Raw genomic sequence first — 27,653 nt, forward strand, 5'->3', positions numbered from 1 at the left:
TTAGATGATCACATCCTGCTTGATATTCTTGAATAAAGCTAATGATATGAAGCTTTTTCCATGGCTGATGTTCAAAAGCTGCATGTGCCTGGTTAGACGATGCTACAGCTGATTGAGAAAACATCCAGATAAGCTCCTCTATAAAAACAGCTTGTACTTCTTTTGTAATGCCTCATAATCACCCTCGAGCATTCCAGCTATAGACAGAAACACATCTCTTGTGTTAACAAGGATACGGAACAGTTGCACAGTTGCTTTTTCTGCACTACCAAGTGACACATAGTTGATTTAGGTTGGCAATTCTGATCCATACCAGACTGCGCAGGTTCAAACCATACCAAACAACAGGAAAACTGCTCAGCAAATCAGTCAAACCCACAAACTTCTGATTTCAGGTGATGGAGGGCACAAGTTGCTCTCAGCCCTCTAAATGGTAAGACAAGTCTAATGGCAACTATTTTCTTTGAGGAGCACTCAAGTGAAACTTGACAGGAGATGAGTGCTGCTGTTATCTATGATAGACATGAACTTTAGCGCAGGTCTTTACATGAGCAGAGAAAAAGGGGAAAACATTTTTTTTTTGGCCTCATATTTTTCAATAAATATTGAGATGTTATATAAAGCACACATTGCCATGTGTTAACAATTTGATATCATTTCCAAGTTCTCTTTTGATGGTGAGAAGCAACAAAAGCTTCATTTTCTGTTGACAAAACCAATCATATTGTCAACGTGTCATGGTGTTCAGTGTCTTCTTTTATTCCTGTTCAGTTGTCACTCTCGATTCTGGCAGTGAAAGCAATAGAATAACAGCTAAATAGCACAAAGCTGTCTTTCAATTTGACAATATATAATTTTCCTTGGAAAATAAACACATGCTGTGCAAAGAATCTGCTTAATGTTGTACATCTGATTTGCATACTCTGTCCCACTGCGTTTGGCAGACAAACATGGACCAGGTGGCGACAATGTAGAGTGTCCCAAGTGTGCTGTTTGGTAAAAGAGATATCGTCTGTGTTCTTTCAACGAATACAATTTTTGGCATTTTGACAAATTATATTAATTTCTTTTCGTATTTTACGCAATAGAACAGCAACAAGAGCGTATTTGTGCATAAAAGTAGAGTTCTTTGTTTTCAAATAAAAATCTGACATGTGTTATACTTGATCTCAGCTTAAATGCAGCTGTTCCATGAAAGCCTCAGCAGTTTGTCATAGAAAGTTAGTGAACAAACAGTGTGGTGAAGATCAAGGAGCCCTTTGACATAAGTGAATTCCCATCCATCCATCACCATCAAATGTAACAAAATTGTGTAAAATGTTTTTGACATGTCAAATGTTTTAAAGCTATTAAGGTATTCCAAAGAGCCTCCAAACTACATAAACACAAGCATCACAAACAAACACTTTGAATCTCACATAGTTAACACAACTGATCGAAGGCAATTTGTTTTGAGGGCAATTTCAGTTTGGTGACACCAGGAGGAAAATACATTCTTGTGTGCCGCAATTTCATTTAAATCCAATAAAATTAAATCAAACTTACATAGCATTGTTCAAGCCCCAAAATCAGACGTTTCTGTACACACACATTGACACACATTGACACACATTCACACATTGACAATGGCAAGCTAGTTTACTGTAGCCACATCCCGGGGGATTCTGACAAAAACAACCAACTCCAGTAATAAAGGCAAGCGGAGCAGGAGATGAGCTGGCAACCCAATGATTGCAAGGCGACTTTAAATGAGAAGTACAAAAACAGCCATTGAAGGTGTTTTTGTCTGACCAGATTAATATGAAACTTTTTGGTCTGTGTGCAAAACATAATGTGCGGCGGAAAACTATCACTAACACTAAAATATCACCCCGAATTCACCTTTATCACACCACGAAACATGGTGTGATGGCAGTATCGTGCTAAAGAGATGTTTTTCTTCAAGAGAAACATGGAAATTGATTGAGGTTTACATGGTTTTAGAAAAAAAAAAACATATTTCCAAAAATCATCACAGGAAAAACATTAAAGGATGCAACAGACTAAACTGTGGTGGAGGTTCACTGTCTGGAAAGGCAACAATCCCTAAGGCCACAGCTATGATGGAATGGTTTTGATCAAAGCATATTTTTGCTTGATGTTAAAATGGCCCAGGAATCCCAACAGTGTGGACAACAATGGCCTGAAAGTGTTCTGAAGCGCTGGGAGATGAATGATTAATTCCCCAATAGATGCATACTGAGAGAGTGATAAAACAGCTGCCCATTATCCAGCCTGTTTTCTCTGCAGAACATTAAGTTGTCACATACACACAAGTGCAGGATGGAAAGCTTTATGTTGGCTTTGTTCATTTATGTTGCATGAAATTATCCATTTAGGGCAGCGTGCTGCACCTTTATACAAAAACAATTCATGCAGGAGAGATAGTCTGCCTCTGCTGCTTGCAGAATGCTATAACTAATCGCCCCTTTCCTCATAATCTACCCCATCAACAAGTAGACTCCTAATGACCACACAACAGTAGGTAAAACGGCTGTATGGGTAATGACATCGTTATGTCACACAGCAGAATCTGAGTGGAAATTTTTTTTCACATTCCAGTGTTTCTTAAAGTTCACCAGAGACAAGCTAATATTAGACACCATAACTAGAAACAAAACATTTATAAACCTTTAGTAAGGGGCATGTTTATAGACCTCCGAATACAAAGTCAGTGCAATTTAAAATAGTTGCTTGTTTGATATTTCTTTATTCCCAAGAGTTTGTTACACAGGAACAAGACAGTATGACCGTATTGGAAGACAGCATAAAGGTTAAAAGAAAAATGGAGAAAGACATTTATGCACCTTCAAACAGTCAAGAGTGATTATGAGTATACAAGTTGAAACGACACGTATAGCTGTGGCTAGATAACCAGTTAAATCTGTAAACATGCAGATAAAGGGGACAAAGTGACCTGGACTGATACCACAACTCAGAATGTGGTAAAACACATCACCAGGCCTCATTTTTGAAAATTAAGTAGCATGACAGCTTTCAAGCAGGAGGTTTGCACAGGCATATCACCTGACAACGAGCCAATGTAGCCATGGCTACATATATGTAACCCATATATTAAAGGGTTATATCACCCTATAACATATATTAGTATGCTATGTATTATACAGTGCTTTACAAAATTAATAGTGCAACTTGAACTTTATCACCTTTTGTTACATCACAATAAAAAACTTCATTGTTTTACATAATCTGTTGTTCAATTTTACTTGATAAACAACAAAAAGCTCAAGATCAGTCAGATGAGTCTTTGCTTGGTAGAGACACTCCCTCCAAAAAACTCAGCTATTAGCTGGTTGCATATCAGGGGCATAGGAAATATGCTACACTTCACAAATTTATTATAGAAAACTTAGAAAACCTTACAACAGTAAGGTTTTCTAACATTACAACATTACAATTTTGCTCTATTTTGTGTTTATCTGTCACATAATGTGGCTAGAGCATGATAAAATAACAAATTGTTCAAAAATGAACCCTCTGTTATTTAATCGTGTACAAACTTTACTAACATTAGAAATACTTTTGTTTGATATAACAAGAGACTGGAGTTTGACTGAAGCTAAGCTTGAAGCCCACTGGGTAAAATGACCAATCACTTGTAATTGTCCATTGTTTAAAAGTGACCCAGAGCAACATTTTATGTCAGAATCACCATTGGTACCCAACAGAGTGTGTGTTTGATTTTAAATAAATTGTGTTATAATTAGCAGTTAGGAGTTGGACCCTAGAGTCAGACACTGATTGTGTATTGAGGTTGCCTAGTACGTTGAAGCTGTTGAGTAGAAGGTTTGAACCAGTGGTGCCGCTCTGCTTTTATACTTCGTCATAAACTTGGTTTTGAGAACTGTAACATGGTTCAGTGACGTTCAGCCAGAGGTCAGCCTTTCAGTCAATTTAAGTGCTGTGTTAAACCATGTGGTATGTAAAAGTTTAGCAAACAACATTGTTTTTCCTGTATGCTCCAATCCAACTGTTTGAACAAGAAGAAAACATCGCTTTGAAATTGTTTGCTTTGGTTACCTTCCATCCCTTTTTGTAGCAAACTGCTGTGAGTCAGTTCAGTAATTGGAAGGTTGCAAGGTGGGCAAACTGTTATAATCTGCTACTGCACAGCTTTCTAGATGAACCACTCTCCATCCCTAGATACGTTGAAATGTTAACATTGTAAAAATAGCAGTGCTGAACTTCCACTGCTGAAAAATTCAAAAAGATCCTTAAAAAACCCACTAGCGGTGTGTAAGATTAAAATAGTGTTGCTAAAACACTATATATATATATATATATATATATATATATATATATATATATATATATATATATATATATATATATATATATATATATACACACACCATTTTTATGTATCAATTTTTTATTTCCTCCTGATCATTAAAAAACTGCTGTTCCTCAGTCCTACAGACTAATTTTACCTGTTCACTATATATTCATGTTCATCTCCCACAGAATATATGTACATAATGGTTAATTGACTTATTGAAGTAGAATCATGTTTGCAAACCACCAATTCTGAGGTTATTATTAATTTTGCACATCCAAATTGCTGCAATGAAAACTCCACATTGTTGTACTTTTGTCCAGTGATCCTTTATCTCATGCTTCCAAGTACAGTTACAATGTAACAATTTTCATATCCACTCTTAAAAGTGGGAAAGATAGGAGAACATTTCATTCAGGAGAGCTAGATTTGCCTGAATCTTAATAAGTCAGGATGTGGTGACAAGAAAATAGCTTCTGGTCTAAAGTTGCTCATACCCGCACTGGGCAACGATGTAGAAAGTTAAACAAGCTGGATCAGCAAGGTTTCATATTGATCTTGTTACCTGATACCGTTATCAAGAAGATAAAGGAAGTAAAACTAAATTAGAATTTTAAAAATCTTCAAAGTTATTGGGGACTATGCTGCAGATATTAAAGAACTCAAAGTCATTTTACAAACTTTACTAGTATGGCATAGTGGCGATGCAAAAAAAAAAAAAAGTAAGGACTGATCTTGTTCATTTTTTTTTATTTTATACAAAAGCACATGCACCAACTAATCACTGAAAAAGTCAGCTAAAAATTTTAATGAATTAGTTTACTTCTGGCTCTGTTGAAATATAGAGTTATTTTGTAAATTCGTTGGCATCAAAAATAAAGTCTTCTGGCAGCATCTCTGCAGGAATTTTCTTCAGCTGCTCGTCGTAGGTACGTAAAGTCCACAGTTTCTCCAGTTCATACACCTCTCTGGTCTCAGGCAACATGAAGTGAACAATCATTTTCCCTAAGAAAAAACAAAATCCACTTTTAAAACAGCAACACCAGTAGGAAAAAAAAATCATTTTCTTTAGGAGATTTACACACCAAAGTCAACACACATCCAGTCCTCTGCATCTTTGCCTTCAATCTTGACATGTGGCTCTCCATGTCTCCTCATAAACTTGAACTGAAGGAGAGAAAGTCTTATTACTGACTTTGAAAACAAATGTAGGCTGCTTTTATAAATATATCGAACAGAAAGCAAGTTAAGAATAGTTACCACTTTGACAGCATAAAGAGCCATGGCACGGAGATGTCTTGGTGACACACCACTGACCACAATGAAGTAATCTGCATATTGAACATGATCCGGCACTTTAATCACACACAGGTCCACAGCATTTTCTTGACGCAGCAGAGAGATCAAAACGTCGAGAGTGAACACCTCGGGAAGTCCTGGACAAAATAAGAAAAATGTCAAGTACTTGAGAATTTTTAAGACTGTCTTGACTTTCATAATGAATTAATTTGACTGTTTATTGTTATTATAAAGCATCCTATATTAGACTTCACAAAGCAAGATGAAAAATAAATACTTGTAACCTTTAATAGTCAAAAACTAACTTAAAAATATTTAGTACATGAAATTATAATTTAAAAAAAAACAGTGCAGGACTGATCAATCACCAATAAATGACAGGAAATGGCTAATTTTGCCTCGATTAGCAACAAACAGCATGTTCCCATAACTATATGAGTCTTTCATTTTCTGAATTATTTTTATCGCATTTATGCAGTAAAAAAATACACATGCTTGCGATAATGACATGATTTGTCATTATAGCAGATAGATATATCTTACCCTGGTTCTGGGAGTTAGAGTTACTCCTATTATCTTCCACCTCCTCGGTTTCGTCCTCTAATTTCTCCGGTCTTTCTGTGAGTCTGCCCTCGCCTCTATCTGTGTAGCATCTCGTTGACTCAAAGGGACACCTGAGACACGCTCCGTAACGCCAGCGTTGTTGACATGAGGATAAATTAACAACAAGCCTGTGGCACCGGGCTTTGAATATCAAACTCGTGCATCTAGGAACAGCCGACTGATCTATTAAACTACTTTTCCGACAAACTGAAGACACCAATATCCTGGATCTACACAGAATATTCATTGTTTTTAAGCTACGAAGCAAAACAGTCGCTCTCTGTGAAGGTTGCCCACGAGCGGTGAAAACAGGAAGTGGATCTTGTCTTTGGATTCTGATTGGTTTGTTCAGTTCTTCGTTGTTTTCTGTGCGGCGAACAAGATACCTGGAAGTACCGCCACCTCTCGGCGAAAAACAGCACTGGCTGTGTTTTACAAAATGGGATTATAAACCAAAGGATTATAAACCAGCTTTAAATGGTTTATCTTGATTTATGATAGAGTGAAACAAGTCCAAACACAAAGAGCACTTTCAGAGTAACATGTTTAATTACTTAATTAGAATCATGACATACTTGTCATCTGTAGTAATTAGATAGTAATATTTTCATTTTTGTTTCATTGATTTGTTGAGACTAACAGTTAATGTAAGAAATACTCACAGACCTCCTGTTATCTTTTGATTAGATACTCTTTTAAATTCAACCAAGAAGGTTGTTTGTGATCGAAAATTATACATGATAATGAAACAAAGTGAAAGAAGTATCGATTTTAAAAAGATAATTCAGATGATTTTATTTACATTATTATCATATCTAAAAGAATAATTTGGGGTTTAACTGAATAAAATTAACATTGAGTACACTGCATTTCTCTTGAACAGTTCCATGAAAAAAATGCTGCTCCCTTATAGATATCGTATAGTTTTGTTTGTTTTAATCATTAAACAGCTGAAGAACACAATATGAGAAGACACCAAGGAGCATTTTTAAGTTATATCATTTATTAAATAATAAAAAACAAATCTAAACCAATCTGACATAATCTAATCTCTTATAATCATCCTAATTATTCTGATCATTCTAATCTATTCTGAGTGACATAATAAAATCAACCTATAAATACACAAACCCATAGCAGCTGTTTGCTTATGAGATATAGTAAATTTGTGATCATGCATGCAAACTTTATGAACTTACTAGCACCTTTGATCAATGAGTTTAATAGTCAGATATTTGACATCATCTTAGATGACACATTATAGAAAGATAGAAAACTGAAAGTAGTCCTTCTGATTTATTTAAGAATTTTCTTTTCTGATGATTCAAAACGTAGCTTCATAAAGATCAATGCAACAACTCCGAGCAGCTCTAAATGTATAAAATGCATATGAAATGTGGAACCATGAAAAAGTATTTTAAAAAAGTAAGTTCCACCTGTGTCACAAACTTACCAGTGGTTAAAAGTTTTTCTAAAATGACAAATTCAAGTATGTCAATCAACAGTTTAAAGTAAAGCTGTGTACAATTGTGAACATTTGGCTCTTTAAAATAAGCTCTCATTCATCCTCATGGTCAGCGTTCATACTGACTTTCAATTTCAAGCCAACAGGAATATGATCAGTAAGCCCAGCCAGCTGAGATATGAAGGTCACCTCTTCCAGTTCCTGCATGGGTAAAAGCAAACCCAAAATGTTAGTTTTGCTTTAATTTGTTAATATATTATAAACTCTCAATTCATTAGGCTATTTTCTGGAATGAGGAGGAACATGAGTTAAATGGGAACAGAACAGGGTAAGATAAGAACTCAACAATGAACGTACTGTTCTGCAGAGATTTGAAATAGAGGTTTCCCGGTAGAGAATGTAATCAATCCGACGGCCAATCCAAGGCTGGCCGGGTTCTGGGTAAACCAGAGGAACATCCTGTTTAGGAACAGGAGGAGAGATGTACTGCTTCCTCACCTCCTCTGTTACCAAAGTCCTACAGAGACACAAAGAAAAGAAAACAGTTCGGCAAGTCACCACAGTGAATACTCTAAATGTATATAATGCAACTATCATTGTATTTCTGCTTCAGTAAACAGAAGAAAACAATTAAAAAATACCTTTGTAGCATTTCTGGGGAGTTCACATCCTCCTCATACAAAGAAGGCTGCTCTAGCAGAGTACCTTTGGTCAGGGAAAAAAAAAAGTCTGTATGGGCTGTATGTAGTCTGGCTTTAAAGATGTAAACAATACCAACCGATAACCCAAGGCTTTTCTTTTCCAGCTTCTGCTCTGCACGGATCTCTGTACTCCTCAAACAAACTATGGTTCTGCTCCAAAACATCATCTACACAGGACAGATTACACGCTTATTCATATAGGTCTAAAAATGAGCTTTAAAATAACACTGTGTCCGAAATGTCCAAAATCGAAGCATTATACCACCTATAACTACGAATGAGACGTACCAGGTGAGCAGTTATCAAAGTTAAAATCCCCGCAGAGAACATCAAATACCACTTCCTCATCAGGCTGTTTGTGGGCGGCCTGGAATTCCCCGATCCACCTGGAGACCATGTCCAGCTGGTCACAGCGAATCTTCCCCTCACCTGTGGACAACACGGGGAACATTGTTTAAGAATGTGAGCCTATCTGATCGAACCAACTATGAAATTGTCGCTCACCCTCCGGTGCATGAAGATGCGTGCAGTTGAAATAGCCAACCACTTTCTTCTGTTTCTGATTCTGCCCGATTAGAACCTGAAAATGTTCAAATCATGGGGTTTGATCTTATCTTAGGGTCACTGGTAAAACAAATCCAGCCCCCTCCAGAACTTATTGCCATCTTCCACTACCTTCTTCAAAAAATTTAGCATGTTTAACAGGAGCGTCATATCACATTTAACTTCTAAAAAGACAACCCAACCTTTAATTTGAAGGCATTTATATAGCTTGAATAGAAAAATACAAACTAATAACCTTAGTCTTATTTTGACAATAATACATTGTTCCTCTTACTTGGCAAATTGGAGCACATGGGAAAGAATAATCTAATTCTTCTTCTTCTGACAATCTCTCTAGATCATTCAGACTGCTGGGTATCCTTAAGAAGATTCCCACAGCCAAGCAAGAGGCCCACAGCATCACAGATGCTTCACCGTACTTAACAGTGGACGTGTGTTGTGGTTCCAGTTAGTATGTGTAAACTGGAAACGTTTACTTTTGTGATGGTGGGACTGAAAAGGCTTTATTTCCGGTTGCCTCTCAAACACAGTGCCCAGTGGTTATTGTGGAGACACTAGATCGACAAACGGTAGGTAAAATGCTGAAAAAAATCTGAATTTTTTTTCTGGGTCATCATATGCAAACTAAATCCCAGCATTTTTGAAGTATAAACAAATCACCCAACAGCTTGTACTGTTGTAAGTTTAATAAAAAAACAGATCCCCACATGCTTCGATGCATAAGTGGGGCTAATTTTCCTCCGTTCTCTGATGGATTAAATACCTTATGTGTTAAAAAACACATAAGGTTTCTCTTTTTAGTTTAGTCTTTAAACTAAAAATAAAATGGAATTAGCAAGATAGATTTTCAGAATAAAATCAAAATTGGTTTCGGTGCGGAATATTCTGATTGTTCCACGTCTAGTTCCAACAGTTCTTGACTTAATTTAACTTAATAACCTGTTTGGGTTATTTATGTAGCATTTTGTACCTCTTCCTTAATCAGGAAGCAAAGATTATTTAGCTGAACCAGCATGTTTAACTGTTTAGGATATATTTTTTGATGTTTGTGATGCAATCTCTTCTAATAGATTAGCTCAGGCAGCTGATGTACTAGTACATTCCTCAACACATAAATAAAAAACAATTTATAGTCAGATTAACTAGGCACCTTAGTGGAGAGCAGACCCTTGGCAGCCAGAGCGTCTTCCCCACGGCTGTTGGGAAACCAGTGGTACTGGGCCTCCAGTACCGGGAACCTACTGGCCATGAACAGACCACTGTTGAAGAACTTAAAGGCAGAACATCTGCACGGCGGCTGGCAGGCGTACACGCCAACGTCATACAGTATGTGTCCAAACAATGGTTTAAGTGTATTGGTGAGCTTTTTAGCAGCTCTCTTATCAAACACCTCTTCCAGACACAGTATGTCGATATTGGCTGGAAAGAAGGGTGACACCTCCCAGGGTTCCTCGTCCTGCTGACGAGTACGCTGGAAGAACAAAACAGCAGGACTCTTGCGATCAGACTGACCCTGTTTGTTGGAGTTCTCATTATAATTCGCTTGAGAAGAGGATGGCTCGGTCAGTGGTTCGTCTACGTCATCAGAGGATGCAGAACTTTCGGTTGGTTCCGATCGATGATCTCCTGTGGGTTGAGACTGCCCGTCCAAGCCCCCATCTGTGTCTGAGCATGCTCTGGGGATGATGCTGTCAGAGGGGCTGACAGGGCCGCAGCTGCTGGGAGATTCCACCGTGATTATCACATTGGGTCGCACAACGCTCTTTGCGATACGCTTGCCAATCTCGTACGCCCTGCGCTGGGTGTGGCCCAGGTTGTTGAAGCGAGCCAGGCTGTCTGGTAACAGACACAGGTTGGCTGAGGCGAAGGTAAAGGACGCCTTTCCCGTTTGCTCAAAGCCTCTGTTTGTCTCCCTCTCTGCTGAGGTCGGCTCCTCTCTGTGGTAGGAAAACGGCCGGCGGCAGGCCTGAAGCGGCGCCCAGAGCAAAAATCCCAAGAAAGCCAAGGGGGCTGTGAGGAGGAAGAAAATGAAGAAGAAAATAGAGCCGAAGAAGACCTTGAGTGGGTGGAGGTAGCATTCTTCCTCCTGTCGCTCCCTCACCTCCTTTGTGGTGGACTTGCACACAGCAATAACTCGATCAAGATACCAAAAGCATGGCACAATTAACGCCCATCCTACGGCGTGGATGCCAGCAACAAACCCGTTGGGGAAAGGAGACGCCCGTAGAACCATGGCGCACCGCTGTCTCTAAACAGAAACAAGCTTGAACAGCATCCAGCTATCCTGCTGTGACCTTATTCCAGAGGTAAATCTCTCTCTCCCCACAGACGCTAAAAGAGAAAAAGAAAAGACTATAAATTTGGTGTGTGCTTTTTCTTGCAGACAGCATCAGCATATGCACCAGAGTTCCCAGGAAGAACGAGCTTTTGACTGCATGTCCGTGCATGTAGTGGAAAAGTCACAGAATTACATTGCATTCCGCTGGAAAAATAAAATGCAGGCCTATGCACTAGTTTATGTTGTTATAAAGTCTTATAACTTTGTAACAGTTATAAGACTCTTATACTTACTGTAAGTGACAAAAAGCACACTCCTTCAAAGCATGGTTATGCCCCGGGTTATGATTAAAAGCAGTGTAAAACAGTCATGTTGCCCTTTAAAGTCATGGGTGAATATGCACAGTGTGATCCATCTGTAAGGTGTGGCTGTTATTGATCTGAGCACCACACCCTGGCTTTGTGTGGATTCACACACGAAAATACACCGTCTACAAAATACACAGCTTATCTCTTCCTCAAACGTGCTCTGCAACATTTTCATTGAAATTGAATGCAGCACGTTCACCAAGTCGGGACATTTCTTCATCTGATCTTCCATTTGACGCTTCACTTTAAGCAAAAATTCTAATTAAAGCCACCAAAAACGTCAAACCTGGATGATAACACAACAATGGATGATCGCGCTTTATAACATGCTTTATAACACATCACTCGCATCCTGCGACCCCAGTCTCTGAGGGAGGGCAGCTAGCTTAAACTGCTGAGCTGTCTTCTGATGATTTGATCCAAATGGTCTTACCTGAGCGGGACAAAATCCGGAAGTCCATTCATTGTAAACGCCGCTGGTGTACTAATGCCACCATAGCTATTGCTGCTTTTCATACATCAGATCATAAAGCATGCTGCCTTTGAGGGGGGGAATCGGAACAACCGGGCCGTGAAAGCAGCACTTTGAAGAGTAAAACAAACCCTTCCTGTCCCGGCTGAGTTTAGGCCACGCCCCCTCCGCTGTTGCCAGGCGCGTTTGCGTCCATGTCATGTTTGTATTTATTAGTACTTAACTCTAGGATGCTCAGGAAATAAGCACTTTCCCCTTTTTAATCAATAGCCCACATCATATTCTATGAACTTCTAAAAATGTTGTATTTTTGCTGGTTTCCTCTGGATATTAAGACTTTTCTGGCTGTTTCTCATCATTTATTGCTCTTATAAAGACATTTTACTTCTGTCAAGTGGCACAAGGTGATGTACAACGTTCAGCATTGAAATGGGGAAAATTTCTACTCCTTTCTTTCTAAATCTATGAATACGGGTTGATTTCATATCGAGAAAGAAACCTTTGGCGTTATGCAACTTTCATTTTAAACTGTATCTTTTTCAGATTTTATTCATTTTTGCACTGCACCATTTTAATTCAAGTCAATTTGACTTAAAATGGTCTGGATCTTAATTTAAATATACAAAGTTTCACATTTGAATTCAAATTAAAACATACTGGAGTGAGTTCATATAAAGTAGACCACTTTACATAAGGTCAATGGAAAGCTATGTTTACTCTTTAAAGTGCAATCTGCTTCACAACATCAAACGCATTAAAACTGTAATTTACTGTCCTATTATTACTTCGTCAAACAGTCGCGCAGTTACAGTTTTAAATAAAACATGCCACTACACAATTAAAACATTAGAGATTGTAACCACCCATTTAAGAGCGAGCCAAGGCTGCCACCTGGCGGCAAAAGAGGAACACTTTAATTGCTGCTGCTGGGCGTCCTGGATGTCAGCCAGGCAGCCAGGAGGGTACAGGGGGGGTTGAGCCCTTGCCACTTTTACCTTTGATGCCCCTAGTACCCTTTTCAATATTTTTTTTTAAACTTTTTTTTTTTATTATTATTCTTTTTAATCTGTGCATCAGAAGGCCTGATTGTGCCCCTTAGCAATGATATTAAGCTAAATGTAATAATCTAGAAAAATAAACTAGTCTGGCTGCCCTCAGTCTAATAATGACTCAGTTTCTTCCCGGTCCATGGTGAGGAAGAGGGCGGAGGATCTGCACACTCTAACTATCAAATCATGGGCAAGAATATTTTTTCATGCACTGGTTTGTGAATTAAAACGTAGGTCTGATGTTGACGTTAGAAAAACTGTTTCTATTTATATTTTCATAATTGTCCTTGCAAAAGCGGGGAAAACACCTCCTCGCTCCTAAACAGAGAAAAGCTTCGGCTGCAGGGAAAATCATTCCCTGATTGATAAAGTTAATCAATCAGGGAATGATTAACTTTATCATTCTGCTAAAAGCCCAGTTCACTACAGGCGGTCTGGGTCGGTACCACCGACAGATAGAAAGAATGTCTGTCTGTACTGCGACTGTCACAGCGATTCCCGACGTACCTCAAAGCCCCAGTACCACCTGCTACCACCTGCTCTGCTTCTCTTACAATTCTAGATCTCAGAGGTGCTAACATCAAAACATCATATAGAGTTAACCCATTTGAGCTTTTTTGATCTATAAATCAGCCAAGTTGTTTCAGAGGTTAAATAGATATTCTTAGGGTTTAATTAGTAAAATGGCAGCAAATTTTCTTATTTCATAACTTCATAACCAGCGACCTTCTCTGTTCTGGTCTGTTTAACAGCTACAGTCTCAGATGAACCCAGCCCTCCAAGACTGTAAACTGCAGAAACATCAACAATATACAGTATCTGTTGGGGAAAATATATTACATTTGCTTTGCATTTCCCCACATGATGGCAATGATATTTAAATTAAATTCTGGATTAATAAGGATTGTTGCGATGGTGTTATACGGTGCTTTAAGATCTTGTTCAATGTGGCCTTTTTTTCTTTTTAACTTTGAGCCCCTGCCCCTCCAAAGGTCTCTGCACGGCCCTGATGTTAGCATCTGGTTTTTCTGGAGCATGTTCACTATAAATCTCAGGCACTCAATCTCCCATTTAAGTTGATTGATTTTTACCAGCAAGGCTGCAGCAGTTTGATCTAGACTCATCATGAGGCTCTAGGCCACAGAGCTGAGCACCCAAAACTGCTCAAAGCAGAGCTGAAGCTCCAAGGACATTTTGAATCAAAACAAACTCTGGTAGAAGGCATTTTTTAAACTTTATTCCATGTAAAGAACAGACAGGTTTGCAAAAGTACTTAAAAGTACTTAGGACTGTAGACCATAGTGAAAACAGTATAGAATTTCAAACAGTACTTTGGAAAAAACAGTATAGAAATATTTCATGACCACTTTGTAGTCACTTTTCAATAAGGTTTTTTAGCAGGGGTGTCCTCAGAGACTCGGTTCTCACAATTTTGCCAATTTAGCCCTTCACATTGAGAGCTTCTGCAAAACATCAACCTTGATCCGATATTTGGTTGAGGTTTGGTTGATATTTGGGACTTTGGTTGGTGACTAAATCATTTTAGACATCCTATCAGTGGAAAACTGCATCAAGCACTCTGACCTATTTGCACTCCTTAAGTGTGAATGCCTCATTAGATGCTCGCCAGCTGAGCTTTTATCAGATCTCCCCATAAACAAAAATATGATTTCAAAATAAGTTCAACAAAACACTACTTCAATTTAAGAGAAGTGTTTGCACTGGATGAACCAGCCTTTAACCATATGTGAAATGTGAAATGCACTCTGTAAATGCCAGTCGGGAAGTAAAGATTTCTTGATTTTGTTGAGAGCAGTGATTTGATTGACTAATTTAACAGCAGAATGGACTTTTTTTCTTTTGCACATTATTTTATTTGAATCTTTGAAATTAATCTAACGGAAACAGAAATGAATTGTGGGCAAGTTCTGTTGAGCATTATGATGTCACATAAACTGACTAGTCATCAGGCGCTTTTGGAACTTTTGTCAATAAAAGAGGAGTTCCTACAGGAATTTATCCATTTGAAGAGTTCGTCTCAGACAGATTACTTCAAGAAATTTCATTGAGCTTCAGTTTTGCAAGTAAGTATTTATTTAGAAATTAGTGAGGCAAAGAAGAAAAGTTGAATTTTGTGAAGGAATTGTGAAGCGATGTTGCAGAGGTCAACATCAAACCATTTTACAAATTTTTTGATGAAAATATCAAATGTCTCATTTGTGTTTTAGTGTCTTTTTGCATGTTTGCTAAGTTTGTTGAGTATTGAAACATGCAGTTTTTCATGCAAAAAAATTGGTTTTCCTTAAGGTTTTATAGATAGTTGATGATTTTCACACATGAAATGATAGATTTAATATAATAGGTAACTAAATGATCATTAAATTTACAGTGTTTACTATAAAAATGACTTTCTGTAGAGTTGTGTTGTACATTTTAGACATGCTTTGTGCAAGTCATTGACCACTTTTGCGTGTCTGGTTTTTTTTCACAGTCATGCAAAGATCAAGTGAACGTTTGTTAAGGAACGGCTACTACGATATATATGGACAACCAGTTATTTCCTACAGGGAAACAGCAGTGAGGTATATTAAATCAGCAATTTTTTTTTTTAAACTCTTATGTCTTATGCAGTCATCTGCTGATCAATGTACATATTTACTCACTTGTATTTTTTCCATCTTGGGTCAGGAGGAGGTACATTACAGGTCGCCCAGTAAGTCCCCCTAGAAACCGCCCGGCGAACCGCCCGGCATATCGCCCGGCAAACCGCCCAGCAAACCGCCCAGCAAACCGCCCGACAAATGAAGAGATATCATTAAGAGAGAGGCATCAGACTCGTGCGGTGCAAATTATTTTGGACCGAGAAAACCAGATGATAGACTGTCTGATAAACATTCGCCATATCACCCGCTTATTCTTTTTCACCTTCGTCACTTGTGGTAAATACTCTCCCACAAACAATCCGTTTGGAAGTGTTACAGAAAGTCTGTATTTTGAAATTCGTCTCACTGTTGTCTTCTGCTCATGTTCATCAGCTTGTCTTTGGTGGATTATTTGCCCACGACCGTCTAAGATGTCTCTTACAACAACTATGACAGACATGGTAGGCTTTCTCTTCCTAATCCTAACACTGATTTAATTATCATGAACAAACATGAGAACAAGCTGTTAACTTTTATGTTGTGCACAGGGTCCAATCTCTGGAGTTGAGGATCAGGGACATCTCTCCAGGCTGCAGATGTTGGAGAAAAAAATTAACTACCTTCTACCAGAAGTAGACCTGTGGCCAAACTTTGCTCTCCACTCTCAAGGTGACCCATTACAAATAAGATAATCAACTAGATTGCACATTTTCAGTATCAAATTTTTCTGACTCACATTATTTCTCTTCTTGTGTTTTGTGTATAGGAGCAACGATTTTGTACAAAAAAACAACAGAGTCATGTGAAAGCCATATTGGATGTAGAATACTTGGTTTGCCTATCAGGGCACCAGCTATAGATGCAGACATTGTTATTCAGGTCTTAATGACACTTAGATTATTCAAGAAATATTAGGAAAAAAGTGATGTTTCTTGTTGATATAATATTAGGCCTTATGATTTCCTTTTCTCTTAGTCTTGGTACCCCACCTAAACTTTGTTTTGTTCTCTGTTTTCAGGGAAGAACTCATCTGCATCCTGGACAATGCTGGGCCTTTTCAGGCTTCCCGGGACGTTTGGCCATCTCATTGTCTCACACAGCCATCATCAGACATGTGTCCCTGGGCCACATTCGAAAGATTGTGTCCCCAACGTCCTCCGTCTCCAGTGCTCCTAAAGAGTTTTCTGTCTTTGTAAGTCAAGTGAAACGAGTGTCAAAACTGTAATATATATATATATATATCCACCTATTGCATATTTTAAGTATACTTGTGATAGCATTGATTCCGTATGACATCACTTGATCTCATTCTAAATGATGCAAACATTCTGCCTGCACTAATGAATTTTCTGCTTATCTCAGGAAGTGATATGTTTTCAGCTACACCAACTAACTTTCACATTTCTAGAAAGAACAAGATAATGAACTGGATTTCTATCTAATTTTGTCTCAGGGAAAGAAGAATTTAGAAGATGAGGAAACTCATTTGGGAACTTTCATATATGACGAAAATGGAGACCAAATTCAGACCTTCAAACTTTCTGTAAATATGTCAAATTAATGTTTTAATATCCAAATACATTTCACTCAGAAGCCCAGACTGACTGACCCTGTTATAAATATTGATTGTTTTTCCTAAACTGGGTATTAATAGCATTCAATATACAAAAAAATACTTTAAATAAAATGGCAGATACCGTATTATTGTTCCGTTCAAAATGCTCCACTAAAATTTCTATTTAAACCATAAAAATTATGTTAATGCTGCACTCCCAGAGCTCTCGAGTGAGACTGCAACTGATAGAAAGCATTGAAAAAAATAATCAGTTAGTCAACTTTGTAGCAATTATGTCGTCTAGAAATAGTGCCTAGATGCATCACCAGGCTCCACCTGCATATGCAGCCACAGAAAGCTTTGTTATCGAACCCTAACTATTCCAAAACACAGAGATACGGAGCGATCAACTTGAACAGATGCAAAAAAAAAAACAGTTGATATTTTTGGCCATCTCTTCAGGACAATATTTTTTTCTTGGCATAAATCTTGTTGAAAGAATACATCAACTTTTATTATGTCTTGACAACAACAAAAAAAAGTCAACCTCTTATGACAAAACAATCATTTTTGACATCTCATGATAAAAAACCAACAAAAAATCCCAGTGTTACTACATAACAGTTTGTTTTAGCAAGATATCAACATACTTCCCTTGCTATCTTGAGAAATACTATGCAAAATATTTTTATAGCAAGGCCAGTTGAACTAGGCTTCCATGCACTTTAAGACAGACCTCCTTTGTTTCTATTGTCTATTTGCAGCTATGGATTACCAATCTAACCTCCCTAATTTGTATCTCTCTTGGCTTACAGGCTGATAAAGTTGGCCCCTACAACCATGTTACACTACAGGTGAACAGCAACTGGGGAGAATCGGGCTACACCTGCCTCTACGACTTCAGAGTGCATGGAGATCTAGCCAAAGAATGAGGTCAACAAGGAGGAAAGGGGTGTAAGATAGGAAAGGGGAAAAGTACATTTTTTTCTTTGATATATATTTTTTGTAGATGTTTTTGGAATTAATTATAAATCCTGATTAAAACAGTTACACCACTCATCTATAAGTAGACAATCAAATGAAGATGAAAAACAACACACACACACACATCAATGAAGGCTCTCAGACAGGTACCACAGGAACAGAAAACATTTTCTTGTTACCCCCATCTTGGTGCCTGCATGTTGGGGTTTACCGCGGTGAGCAAGAGGGAAGTTCAGAGAACTCACCCTTTCTGGAGTCCTTGGAGGGTGTACTGGAGTGTACCCCTCAGGGATTCCCTTGTTCTAGTGGAGAACTTCAACAAGGCAATGGGCAATGACAGTGAGACCTGGAGAGATGTGGTTGGGAGGAATGGTCCCGGAGATCTAAACTCGTGAACTTCTGGGTTCTCTCCGGGTCCGCCAGCTTCTTCCCACAGACATCACAAAGTGGCATGCATGGGTTCTCTCCGGGTGCTCCGGCTTCCTCCCGCAGACATAAAAGTAGCATGTGTGGGTTCTCCCCGGGTCCGCCAGTTTCTTCCCACAGACATCACAAATTGGCATGCATGGGTTCTCTCCGGGTCCGCCAGCTTCTTCCGACAGACATTATAAATTGGCAACAATGGGTTCTCTCTGGGTGCACCAGCTTCTTCCCAAAGACATAAAAGTAGCATGCATGGGTTCTCTCTGGGTGCTTCACCTTCCTCCCACAGACATCATAAATTGGCAACAATGGGTTCTCTCCGGGTCCGCCAGCTTCTTCCCACAGACATCACAAATTGGCATGCATGGGTTCTCTCCGGGTGCTCCGGCTTCTTCCCGCACACATAAAAGTAGCATGTGTGGGTTCTCGCCGGGTCCGCCAGCTTCTTCCCACAGACATCACAAATTGGCAACAATGGGTTCTCTCTGGGTGCGCCAGCTTCTTCCCAAAGACGTAAAAGTGGCATGCATGGGTTCTCTCTGGGTGCTTCGCCTTCCTCCCACAGACATCATAAATTGGCAACAATGGGTTCTCTCTGGGTCCGCCAGCTTCTTCCCACAGACATTATAAATTGGCATGCATGGGTTCTTTCCGGGTGCTCCGGCTTCCTCCCGCAGACATAAAAGTAGCATGCATGGGTTCTCTCCGGGTGCTCCGGCTTCCTCCCGCAGACATAAAAGTAGCATGTGTGGGTTCTCTCCGGGTCCGCCAGCTTCTTCCCACAGACATTATAAATTGGCAACAATGGGTTCTCTCTGGGTGCCCAAGCTTCTTCCCAAAGACATAAAAGTGGCATGCATGGGTTCTCTCTGGGTGCTTCGCCTTCCTCGCACAGACATCATAAGTTGGCAACAATGGGTTCTCCCCGGGTCCGTCAGCGTCTTCCCACAGACATCACAAATTGGCATAAAGGGTTCTCTCCGGGTGCTCCGGCTTCCTCCCGCAAACATAAAAGTAGCATGTGTGGGTTCTCGCCGGGTCCGCCAGCTTCTTCCCACAGACATCATAAATTGGCAACAATGGGTTCTCTCTGGGTGCGCCAGCTTCTTCCCAAAGACATAAAAGTAGCATGCATGGGTTCTCTCCGGGTGCTTCGACTTCCTCCCGCAGACATAAAAGTAGCATGCATGGGTTCTCTCCGGGTGCTCCGGCTTCCTCCCGCAGACATAAAAGTAGCATGTGTGGGTTCTCTCCGGGTCCGCCAGCTTCTTCCCACAGACATCATAAATTGGCATGCATGGGTTCTCTCCGGGTTCTTCGCCTTCCTCCCACATCAAAAACACAATTGTTAGGTTAATTCTCCATGTGTTACATGGTCATTTGTCCTGTGTCTCACTGCATTGCCCTGGGATGGTTTGGCACCGGCACAATTCCATGTTCAGGTTCTCTTTTTTGCACCATTTAAAATGGAAACACTGACACTTTTACATAAACTGGTGGTACATTTACCATAAACTGTCTGAGAGCATTAACATATTCAACCACAAACATAAACTCTGAAAACAGTGCATCTTCATGTCTTAATCAAAATTAAAGATTGTCTGTCCAGGTTATGGAATACAGCAACATGACTTTGTAGATAATGATGCACTAACACAATTCTTTAAGTTATTCACAGATATTGAAGTTTAACTTTTTGTTTCATGTTATTCTTTCGGGACTGATTCCAGTGAGAGGTAGTTTACTGCTACAGGCTGAGACTATTTTCTGTCAATATCTATTGTATAGACTTTCCCAGATCTCCCTTTTGTAACATGTGTATTGTAAACTAATATTGTAATTGAATCTGTCTTTCTTTCAGAAGGTTTGTTGACAGTTTTGTGTTTGTGTGTTTTTTTTTATTTTTGCCCTCTTGAAGCCAGCCAGCCTCAGCAGATGGCTGCTCATCCTGAGCCTGGTTCTGCTGGAGGTTTCTTCCTTTTAAAGGGAGTTTTCCTCTCCACTGTTGCCTTGTGCTTGCTCAGGATGGGGGATCCCTTGGATTAAACATCCATCGCGATCTGCTGGTGACCCCTCCGCAGAATCGCCACCTTAACGTGGTGGAGGGGTTTGAGTATCCCCATGACCCAGATGGAGATTTTGTCTTGGGGTTCAGCCAATAGTGAGGCTTCCCAGGGCAGGCTGCCATTGGGGAGGGATCAGACTAAGAGCGATTCAAGGTTTTCAATGAAGGGCTACCAAAGGAATCAGGTATTTCTAGGACACAGACAGTTATCCCAAGTACGGTTTTGCTGGAAGTTTCTCCCTATAAAAAGTCAGTAATCTTCTTCACTGATAAAAATGACAATGAATTCACTGTACTCCAATGCCCTCCTGTGACTGCTAATTGTGCTTCCATTAAGGTACCAGAATGTGAGGGTCCTAAAGTCACATGGGGACTTTGGTCTCTTTGGGCCAACGAGTGAGCAGTGTGAGACTAAGTGGAGATTTGAGACAGACACACAGGCATGGAAGGTTCTGGCTCAATACTTGGAGAGGAGCCACTCACCCACACTTGAAGGAGGTCCACACCTTGGAGCAGTTGCCTACACCTGAAGGGGCCAATGGGTCCATGTTTGAAGGAGAACTGCACATGACAGAGGGCCAGAAGGAGGCGTGCACATGTCAGTTCAGTGGTTCAAAATGCCAAAATGCCTGGGCTTCTGCCTACATTCTCTGGACTTGTGTTTTAAAAATAAAAGCCTCTAAATTACTTCAAATGGTTACCGGTGTTGTGTCCATTCATTTTACCTTTACAGTCTCACTATTTGCACAGTCCTTCCAACCTACACATAGCTGAATGTGAGAAACTGCCACATAGCATGGCATGTGGGTACACCAACAATGACAGACATTTGAATTGCATTTCTCCATGTTGTCATCTTAAGTAAGAATGTCATTTCATCATGGTAATGTCACAGTCAGTTTCCGCAAGCTACCCTCTCTGTACAAGAGTACAACAGGAATCAAGAAATAGTGAAAAATTAAAATTTAGAAAGGTTCTTAAGTTTCTTAAATAAGCTACAATGAGCCAAAATTATTGTCTTCATTCCACTATGTCTGCAGTTCTAACATTCTGCTCAGCCTTCTTCTGCAATAAGAGTGCCACCATTATTGTAGTTCTTAACTGCTAACTCAGCCCTCGCCTGAGGTAACTGAGTGATCCACCATGTCTGTAGTTCTAACCTTCAATCATTGTCATTCTAAAACACCAATATTAATGTACCGCCTGAGGCACTGCACCACTCTGAGAGGTAAATAGAGGCATTTATTTTCAGATTTTCAGTAAGCTATTTTAAATGGCCACATTAGTGTTCCGTCATAGTTAGAACTACAGAGATGGCGTCTTTGTAGTCCAAACCAGCAGCCCCGCCTTTCTCTGTGTTCTGTTGCTATAGTAATAGCCGATGTAATAGTAATAGATGGTGCTTCTTCACGTCGAGAGGAGCCGGTTGAGGTGGCTCGGGCATCTGGTCAGGATGCCTCCCTGATGAGGCGTTCTGGGCACATCCCGTCAGGAGGAGGCCCCGGGGAAGACCTGCGACACGCTGGAGGGACTATGTTTCTCGGCTGGCCGGGGTTCACCCAGAAGAGCTCGGCATACCAGTCCAACAAACCACGCTGTTACAATAAATAAATAAATAAATGCTACTACACAATTACAACATTAGGGATTGTAACCACCCATTTTAGAGCAAGCCAAGGCTGCCACCTGGTGGCAAAAGAGGAACACTAACTGTCAAATCAGTGTGGAATCACTGCTGCTGTGCGTCCTGGATGTCAGTGTAACCCAGGCTTTCCGACCCTAAATCTGCAATCTGCAACTGATGGAAGACACCCTAGGCTCTGCGTTGTGTTTTATGGTGAAGGCGGGGTGTGATCCGTGCAGGGGCGGAATCAGACACAGGGCTCTTCAGACTTTCGCGCTTTTATTTCATCCACCCTTGCAAGCAATAAACACACTGTCACAATTCAATCCTTCCCCTTTCACACAACAATCAAACATTATCAGTACAAACAAACAACTGGCAAACCGAACAAACAGCAACGGTTTGGTATATTAATCTAATGTACAACATGTTGCACGGACTAGCGGAACTGCTGCTTACCTTGCAAGCAATAAACACACTGTAAAGAATACAGCGGTTCGCGCACAAAAATACCCTGCACTACGGAGTCCCCAGCAGGACAAACATGTTACATTTGCGATAGTGCAGTAATTACCGAGCGCAACAGCACCCTCTTTTGGAATGTCTATACACTGCTTTACATCTACCCCTTCTTTATTTGATGGCGTCTCTGCCATAAAACTAAACAGAACATAAGAACAATTAACTGAAAGGACCCTTAACAGTCTTATCAACAATAAAGTGTATTTCTCAGATTTATCTTGTACGATATGTATGTTTGTGTGTTGTTTGATGTTCTATGTGTGCCTGTGAGTCCTCTTTGCCTTTTCCCTCTGCCACAGCTTCCATCCTCTTTCTATCTTCTGCTGCTCCTCTTCTGTTTTTGTGACCTGTGATTCATACGACAGCTTTTTTGGAGGACGTCTGGTCCTAGGTGGGTTTTTTCTTGGAATCCCACTGCTCTGCTGTGAATCCAGACTGCCATGGGGTGCATTTTCTCCTGCTTTATCCCCTTCCTCTTGGCTGGCTTGTTTGTCTTTTTGGTTAATTTCTCCAAGCCACAGAGAAGGTCCAGTTTCCTCCATGCTGACTGCATCTGCATTCTGTTGAAGGTCTGCCTCTAAACTGGTCTCTTTTAGATCTAAATCTGATTCCTCCCCCTCAGCTGTAGGTTTGCCTACCTCCTCTACCGGGATAAACATGCACTGGGTGAGAAGGTTTCTGTGAACCACTCTTTCTGGGCCACCATCCTCCGGTTGTACCACATATACTGAAATTTCAGGCTGTTTCTTCACTACAATATATGGACGCGTCTCCCACTTGTCTCCAAGCTTCTGCCGTCCTTCCACATGACATATTTTGACCAGCACCCGGTCCCTGGGCTGAACACTTGATCCTTTGCTTTTTGATCATAGTACTTCTTTTGTTGTTCCTTGGCAATCCTAGAACTGTGATTAGCCTGTGCATAAGCCTCCAGCAGGCAGTCATGTAGTGTCTGCACATAGTCACTGTAGCCAGCTTGGCTATCAGAAGTTGAGGTCCCAAACACCAGATCCACTGGAAGTCTGGGATGTCTCCCAAACATTAAATAGTAAGGAGTGTATCCAGTTGAGTCATGTCTTGTGCAGTTGTAAGCATGGGTCATGGCATCCACATATTCATGCCACCTCGGCTTTAGGTGAGGTGGCAGAGTTCCCAGCATATTCATTAGAGTCCTGTTGAATCTTTCAGTGGTCCCATTGCCCTGTGGGTGATATGGGGTGGTGTGGGTCTTAGTAATCCCAGTGATCTTGCAGAGTTCTTTTACAATTGCACTCTCAAAATTGCGTCCTTGATCTGCATGGAGCTTTGCTGGAAAACCGAACCGGCAGAAGAAATTCTTCCACAGAACCTTGGCTACAGTGCGTGCTTTTTGGTCTTTGGTGGGGTACGCTTGTGCATAACGAGAAAAGTGATCTGTTACAACAAGCACATTTTCAATCCCCCTTTTGATTTTTCCAGGCAGAGAAAGTCCACATACACAAGCCATGGGTGCATTGCTATGGATGCTGACAAGGGGAGCTCCAATACTGCTTGCAGGGGTCTTCCTGAGACAACATCTTTCACTGCTCGCACCACAATTTAACTTCCAGGGACATATTTGGCCAGTAGAATCGCTCTCTTATCAGCTGTAGAGTTCTCTCAAAGCCTAAATGACCTGAATCATCATGCAGTGCAGTTTTAGCCATCACCCGCAGCTTTTCTGGTAAGATGAGCTGCTCAATGCGTCCTCTTTGCCCATCTGTGATTACTCTGTATAGGATGCCATTTCTGATCACCAACCTCCTCCACTCTTTTATGAGAAGGCTCCCATGTCGGCCCAGGCTGATCCTCACACTTCGAGGTGGTTTTTTGTTAATATTTCTGAAGTACAGAACTTGGCTAATAATGGGGTCAGCTTTCTGTTCTCCACGGATTTGTTGAGTTGTCATTGCTGGAAGTGCATCTGTTCCCACATCCAAATACAACTGATTCACTGCTGGGAAAACACAGCTATCTTGCACCTTTGAAACCACAGTGTTGTCGGATGTATGTTGAGGCTCTGGAAAACACTGGGGCCCTGGAAGGTTTGATTCAGAGACCTTGACATGTTGAGGGCATGACTGCAAGATCTGTGTGACTTCCTGGTTGGACATGCGTGAAAGAGCATCAGCATTGGCATTGTTCTGTCCCCTTCTGTACTGGATGTCAAACTCAAAAGACGATAGCTGGGAGACCCATCTCTGCCCTGTGGCGTCAAGCTTGGCCGTTGTCATAACATATTTGAGAGGGTTATTATCAGTCAAGACAGAGAAACAACGTCCATATAGATGGTCATAGAACTTGTCTGTGACTGCCCACTTTAGGGCCAGAAATTCCAGCTTGTGTGCTGGATATCTGGTTTCAGGTGGGCTTAAGCCTCTGCTGGCATAAGCTATGACTCTCTCGACCCCATTCTGAACTTGAGCCAACACAGCACCCAGTCCCTCCCCCGAAGCATCGGTCTGCAGCACGAAAGGTAGGTTGTAGTCTGGATAGCCTAGGATTGGCGATGCCACCAACCTATCCTTTAAACGCTGAAATGCCTCTTCACACTCATCAGTCCACAGATAGGGTCGCTCAGAATCAGTGTGTTTGTGTGTCTTTCTCTTTTTCTTTCTAGGATCACCAGAGGTGAGTCGGTACAAGGGAGCAGCCAGTGTGGAATAACCTTTCACATAGCGTCTGTAGTAGCCTGCAAATCCCAAAAACTGCAGGACCTCTTTACGATTAGTGGGCGTTTTCCAGTTCTTAACCTTACTGATTTTCTCTGGATCTGTCTTGATTCCCTCTGCAGACACAATGTGGCCCAGATATTGCACCTCCTCTTCACCAACTGACATTTTGAGGGTTTTAACTTCAAACCATGTTCTTTCAGTCGATCAAAAACCAGCTGGAGGCGTTCCAGATGCTCCTCAAATGTTTTGGAAAATATTATGAGGTCATCAAGATAAATGAGCAGAAGAGTGAAATTCAGGTCGCCAAAACAGCATGTCATTAGCCTCTGAAACGTCGACGGGGCATTCTGGAGCCCGAATGGCATTCTGTTGGCCTCAAAAAGCCCCATGGGCGTGCTGAATGCAGTTTTGTTTTTATCATGCTCTGCCACTTCCACTTGCCAGTAGCCTGATGTAAGATCCAGTGTGGAGAAGTATTTAGCTTGCCCCAGTGCCTCCAATGCTTCTTCAATTCGTGGCAGAGGAAATGCATCGCGTGTGCTACAGGAATTCAGTTTTCTGTAGTCAATACAAAGCCTTAATGACCCATCTTTCTTAGTAACAATCACCACTGGTGATGCATATGGGCTTTTACTTGGCCGGATAACTCCTGCAGCTTCCATCTCTGTCAGGAGGTTCCTCACCTCTTGCCACTGAGAAGGGGGGATCTTACGATATGGAAGACGAAATGGCTTTGAGTCTACCAGAGGGATCTCATGCCTCACAGTTGTATGGCCATAATCCATGGAATTCTGGGAGAAGACATCCCCATTTTTCTCCACTAGTTTTCTGAGGAGAGCACGCTGGTCTTCATTTTCCACTGCTGCTCCAGTCAGGTCCACCTCAAAACTTGCCACCACTTGACCCAGGCTCAGACACAGCTCTTCTTTCACTTCACCTTTATGTTCATCTTCTTTTGTGTCAGAGGATTCCACCACTTTGTCCACCAAGAAGGCTGTGGCAAGCTGAGTGTTGGGCTTAATGGTGATGTTTTTCTGGGACACATTCATGACTCTGACTGGAGCATGTCCCCTCTTTACATGTGTGAGAACTTTAGCCAGTAGGCCTTGGGGGAGCTGGAGTGGAGAAGGGCTTTCAATCAGTGCTGTATAGGTTTTTTTCAGAGGGCCTCCCTTAATCTTACACTTCACATCCACCTCTTTACCGCTAGGGACACAGATAGCCCGACCAGTGAAGACAGCGGGGCCAACCATACCATGCATCTGATCTTCTTTTGCGTTTTCAACCTCCATCACAGCAGAATGCCATTCTGGATGGCTCTCTTTTATCCTGTGGAGGAACTCAACACCATAAACTGCTTGTAGGCGACTTTTAGATGCACGGATGACATTGGTTCCGATGAGCACCGGGACTGAGGAGCGATATTCAGAATCAGGGACAACAAATGTGGGGACAGTCATACAGTCCTCTCCAAAGACCTTAAGTTCGATTTGCAAGACACCATAATAAGGCACATTTTGAGCTGCAGCACCTTCTATAGTTATTTTGGATGGCTGCAGATTCTGTTTTTGAAGGTCTGGGTGGTTGTGCCAGAAACTATGGGTGATGCTTGTGATCTGAGATCCAGAGTCGATAAGAGCCCTGCATTTAATGCCATTTTATCTCTACTTCTCCCTCATTTCTTGGGCCCACTAGAGGAGTTCCCTCTGTTCTATTGGCATTGCCTTCATTATCTGGGTGTGGGGCTTCCTGCTTGCCCATGGTTGCCTGCTACCATGGGCTTTAAGCGTTTAAACCCTGAGCTGGGGCATGCTGACTTCCTCTGCTGAGGTTGACCACTGAGCGAGGCGAGTCCCGGAGGAGGTGGAATCAGGAAGTACTGCTCGACAGAACCTAGCTATGTGCCCTCGGTTTCCACAGCGATGACACGTAACACTTGAACCGTGGCTCGTGGAATGTGCTGGTGAGGGAAACGTGTTTGGGGGTAACTTCGAGGATTTCAGACTCGAT

The 27,653-nt window shown here is 41.0% G+C and overlaps 3 protein-coding genes across 3 annotated transcripts; 1 reads left to right on the plus strand and 2 right to left on the minus strand.

Moving 5' to 3' along the window:
- Window positions 1–4,641: 4,641 nt before the first annotated feature.
- On the minus strand, window positions 4,642–6,544 carry malsu1 (mitochondrial assembly of ribosomal large subunit 1). The gene is made up of 4 exons (XM_055048112.1): window positions 6,179–6,544; window positions 5,597–5,772; window positions 5,422–5,503; window positions 4,642–5,341 (listed from the first exon to the last, which is right to left on the minus strand). The coding sequence occupies exons 1-4, from the start codon at window positions 6,483–6,485 to the stop codon at window positions 5,184–5,186; spliced, it is 723 nt and encodes a 240-aa protein (XP_054904087.1). The 5' UTR covers window positions 6,486–6,544; the 3' UTR covers window positions 4,642–5,183.
- Window positions 6,545–6,847: 303 nt separating this feature from the next.
- smpd5 (sphingomyelin phosphodiesterase 5) lies at window positions 6,848–12,216 on the minus strand. Its single transcript, XM_055048111.1, has 8 exons — window positions 12,048–12,216; window positions 10,119–11,299; window positions 8,909–8,984; window positions 8,693–8,833; window positions 8,482–8,571; window positions 8,345–8,408; window positions 8,061–8,220; window positions 6,848–7,904 (listed from the first exon to the last, which is right to left on the minus strand). Exons 2-8 carry the CDS (start codon window positions 11,199–11,201, stop codon window positions 7,797–7,799), a joined length of 1,722 nt encoding a protein of 573 aa, XP_054904086.1. The 5' UTR covers window positions 11,202–11,299; window positions 12,048–12,216; the 3' UTR covers window positions 6,848–7,796.
- Window positions 12,217–15,086: 2,870 nt separating this feature from the next.
- Window positions 15,087–19,585, plus strand: LOC129371134 (SUN domain-containing protein 2-like). Its single transcript, XM_055047530.1, has 9 exons — window positions 15,087–15,219; window positions 15,627–15,717; window positions 15,824–16,074; window positions 16,171–16,238; window positions 16,326–16,446; window positions 16,544–16,656; window positions 16,796–16,969; window positions 17,231–17,320; window positions 18,148–19,585. Exons 2-9 carry the CDS (start codon window positions 15,629–15,631, stop codon window positions 18,262–18,264), a joined length of 1,023 nt encoding a protein of 340 aa, XP_054903505.1. The 5' UTR covers window positions 15,087–15,219; window positions 15,627–15,628; the 3' UTR covers window positions 18,265–19,585.
- Window positions 19,586–27,653: the final 8,068 nt, after the last annotated feature.

The sequence above is a fragment of the Poeciliopsis prolifica genome, unplaced genomic scaffold (assembly GCF_027474105.1).
Source record: "Poeciliopsis prolifica strain line A6 unplaced genomic scaffold, Auburn_PproV2 SCAFFOLD026, whole genome shotgun sequence".
NCBI classification, from domain to species: Eukaryota; Metazoa; Chordata; class Actinopteri; order Cyprinodontiformes; family Poeciliidae; genus Poeciliopsis; species Poeciliopsis prolifica.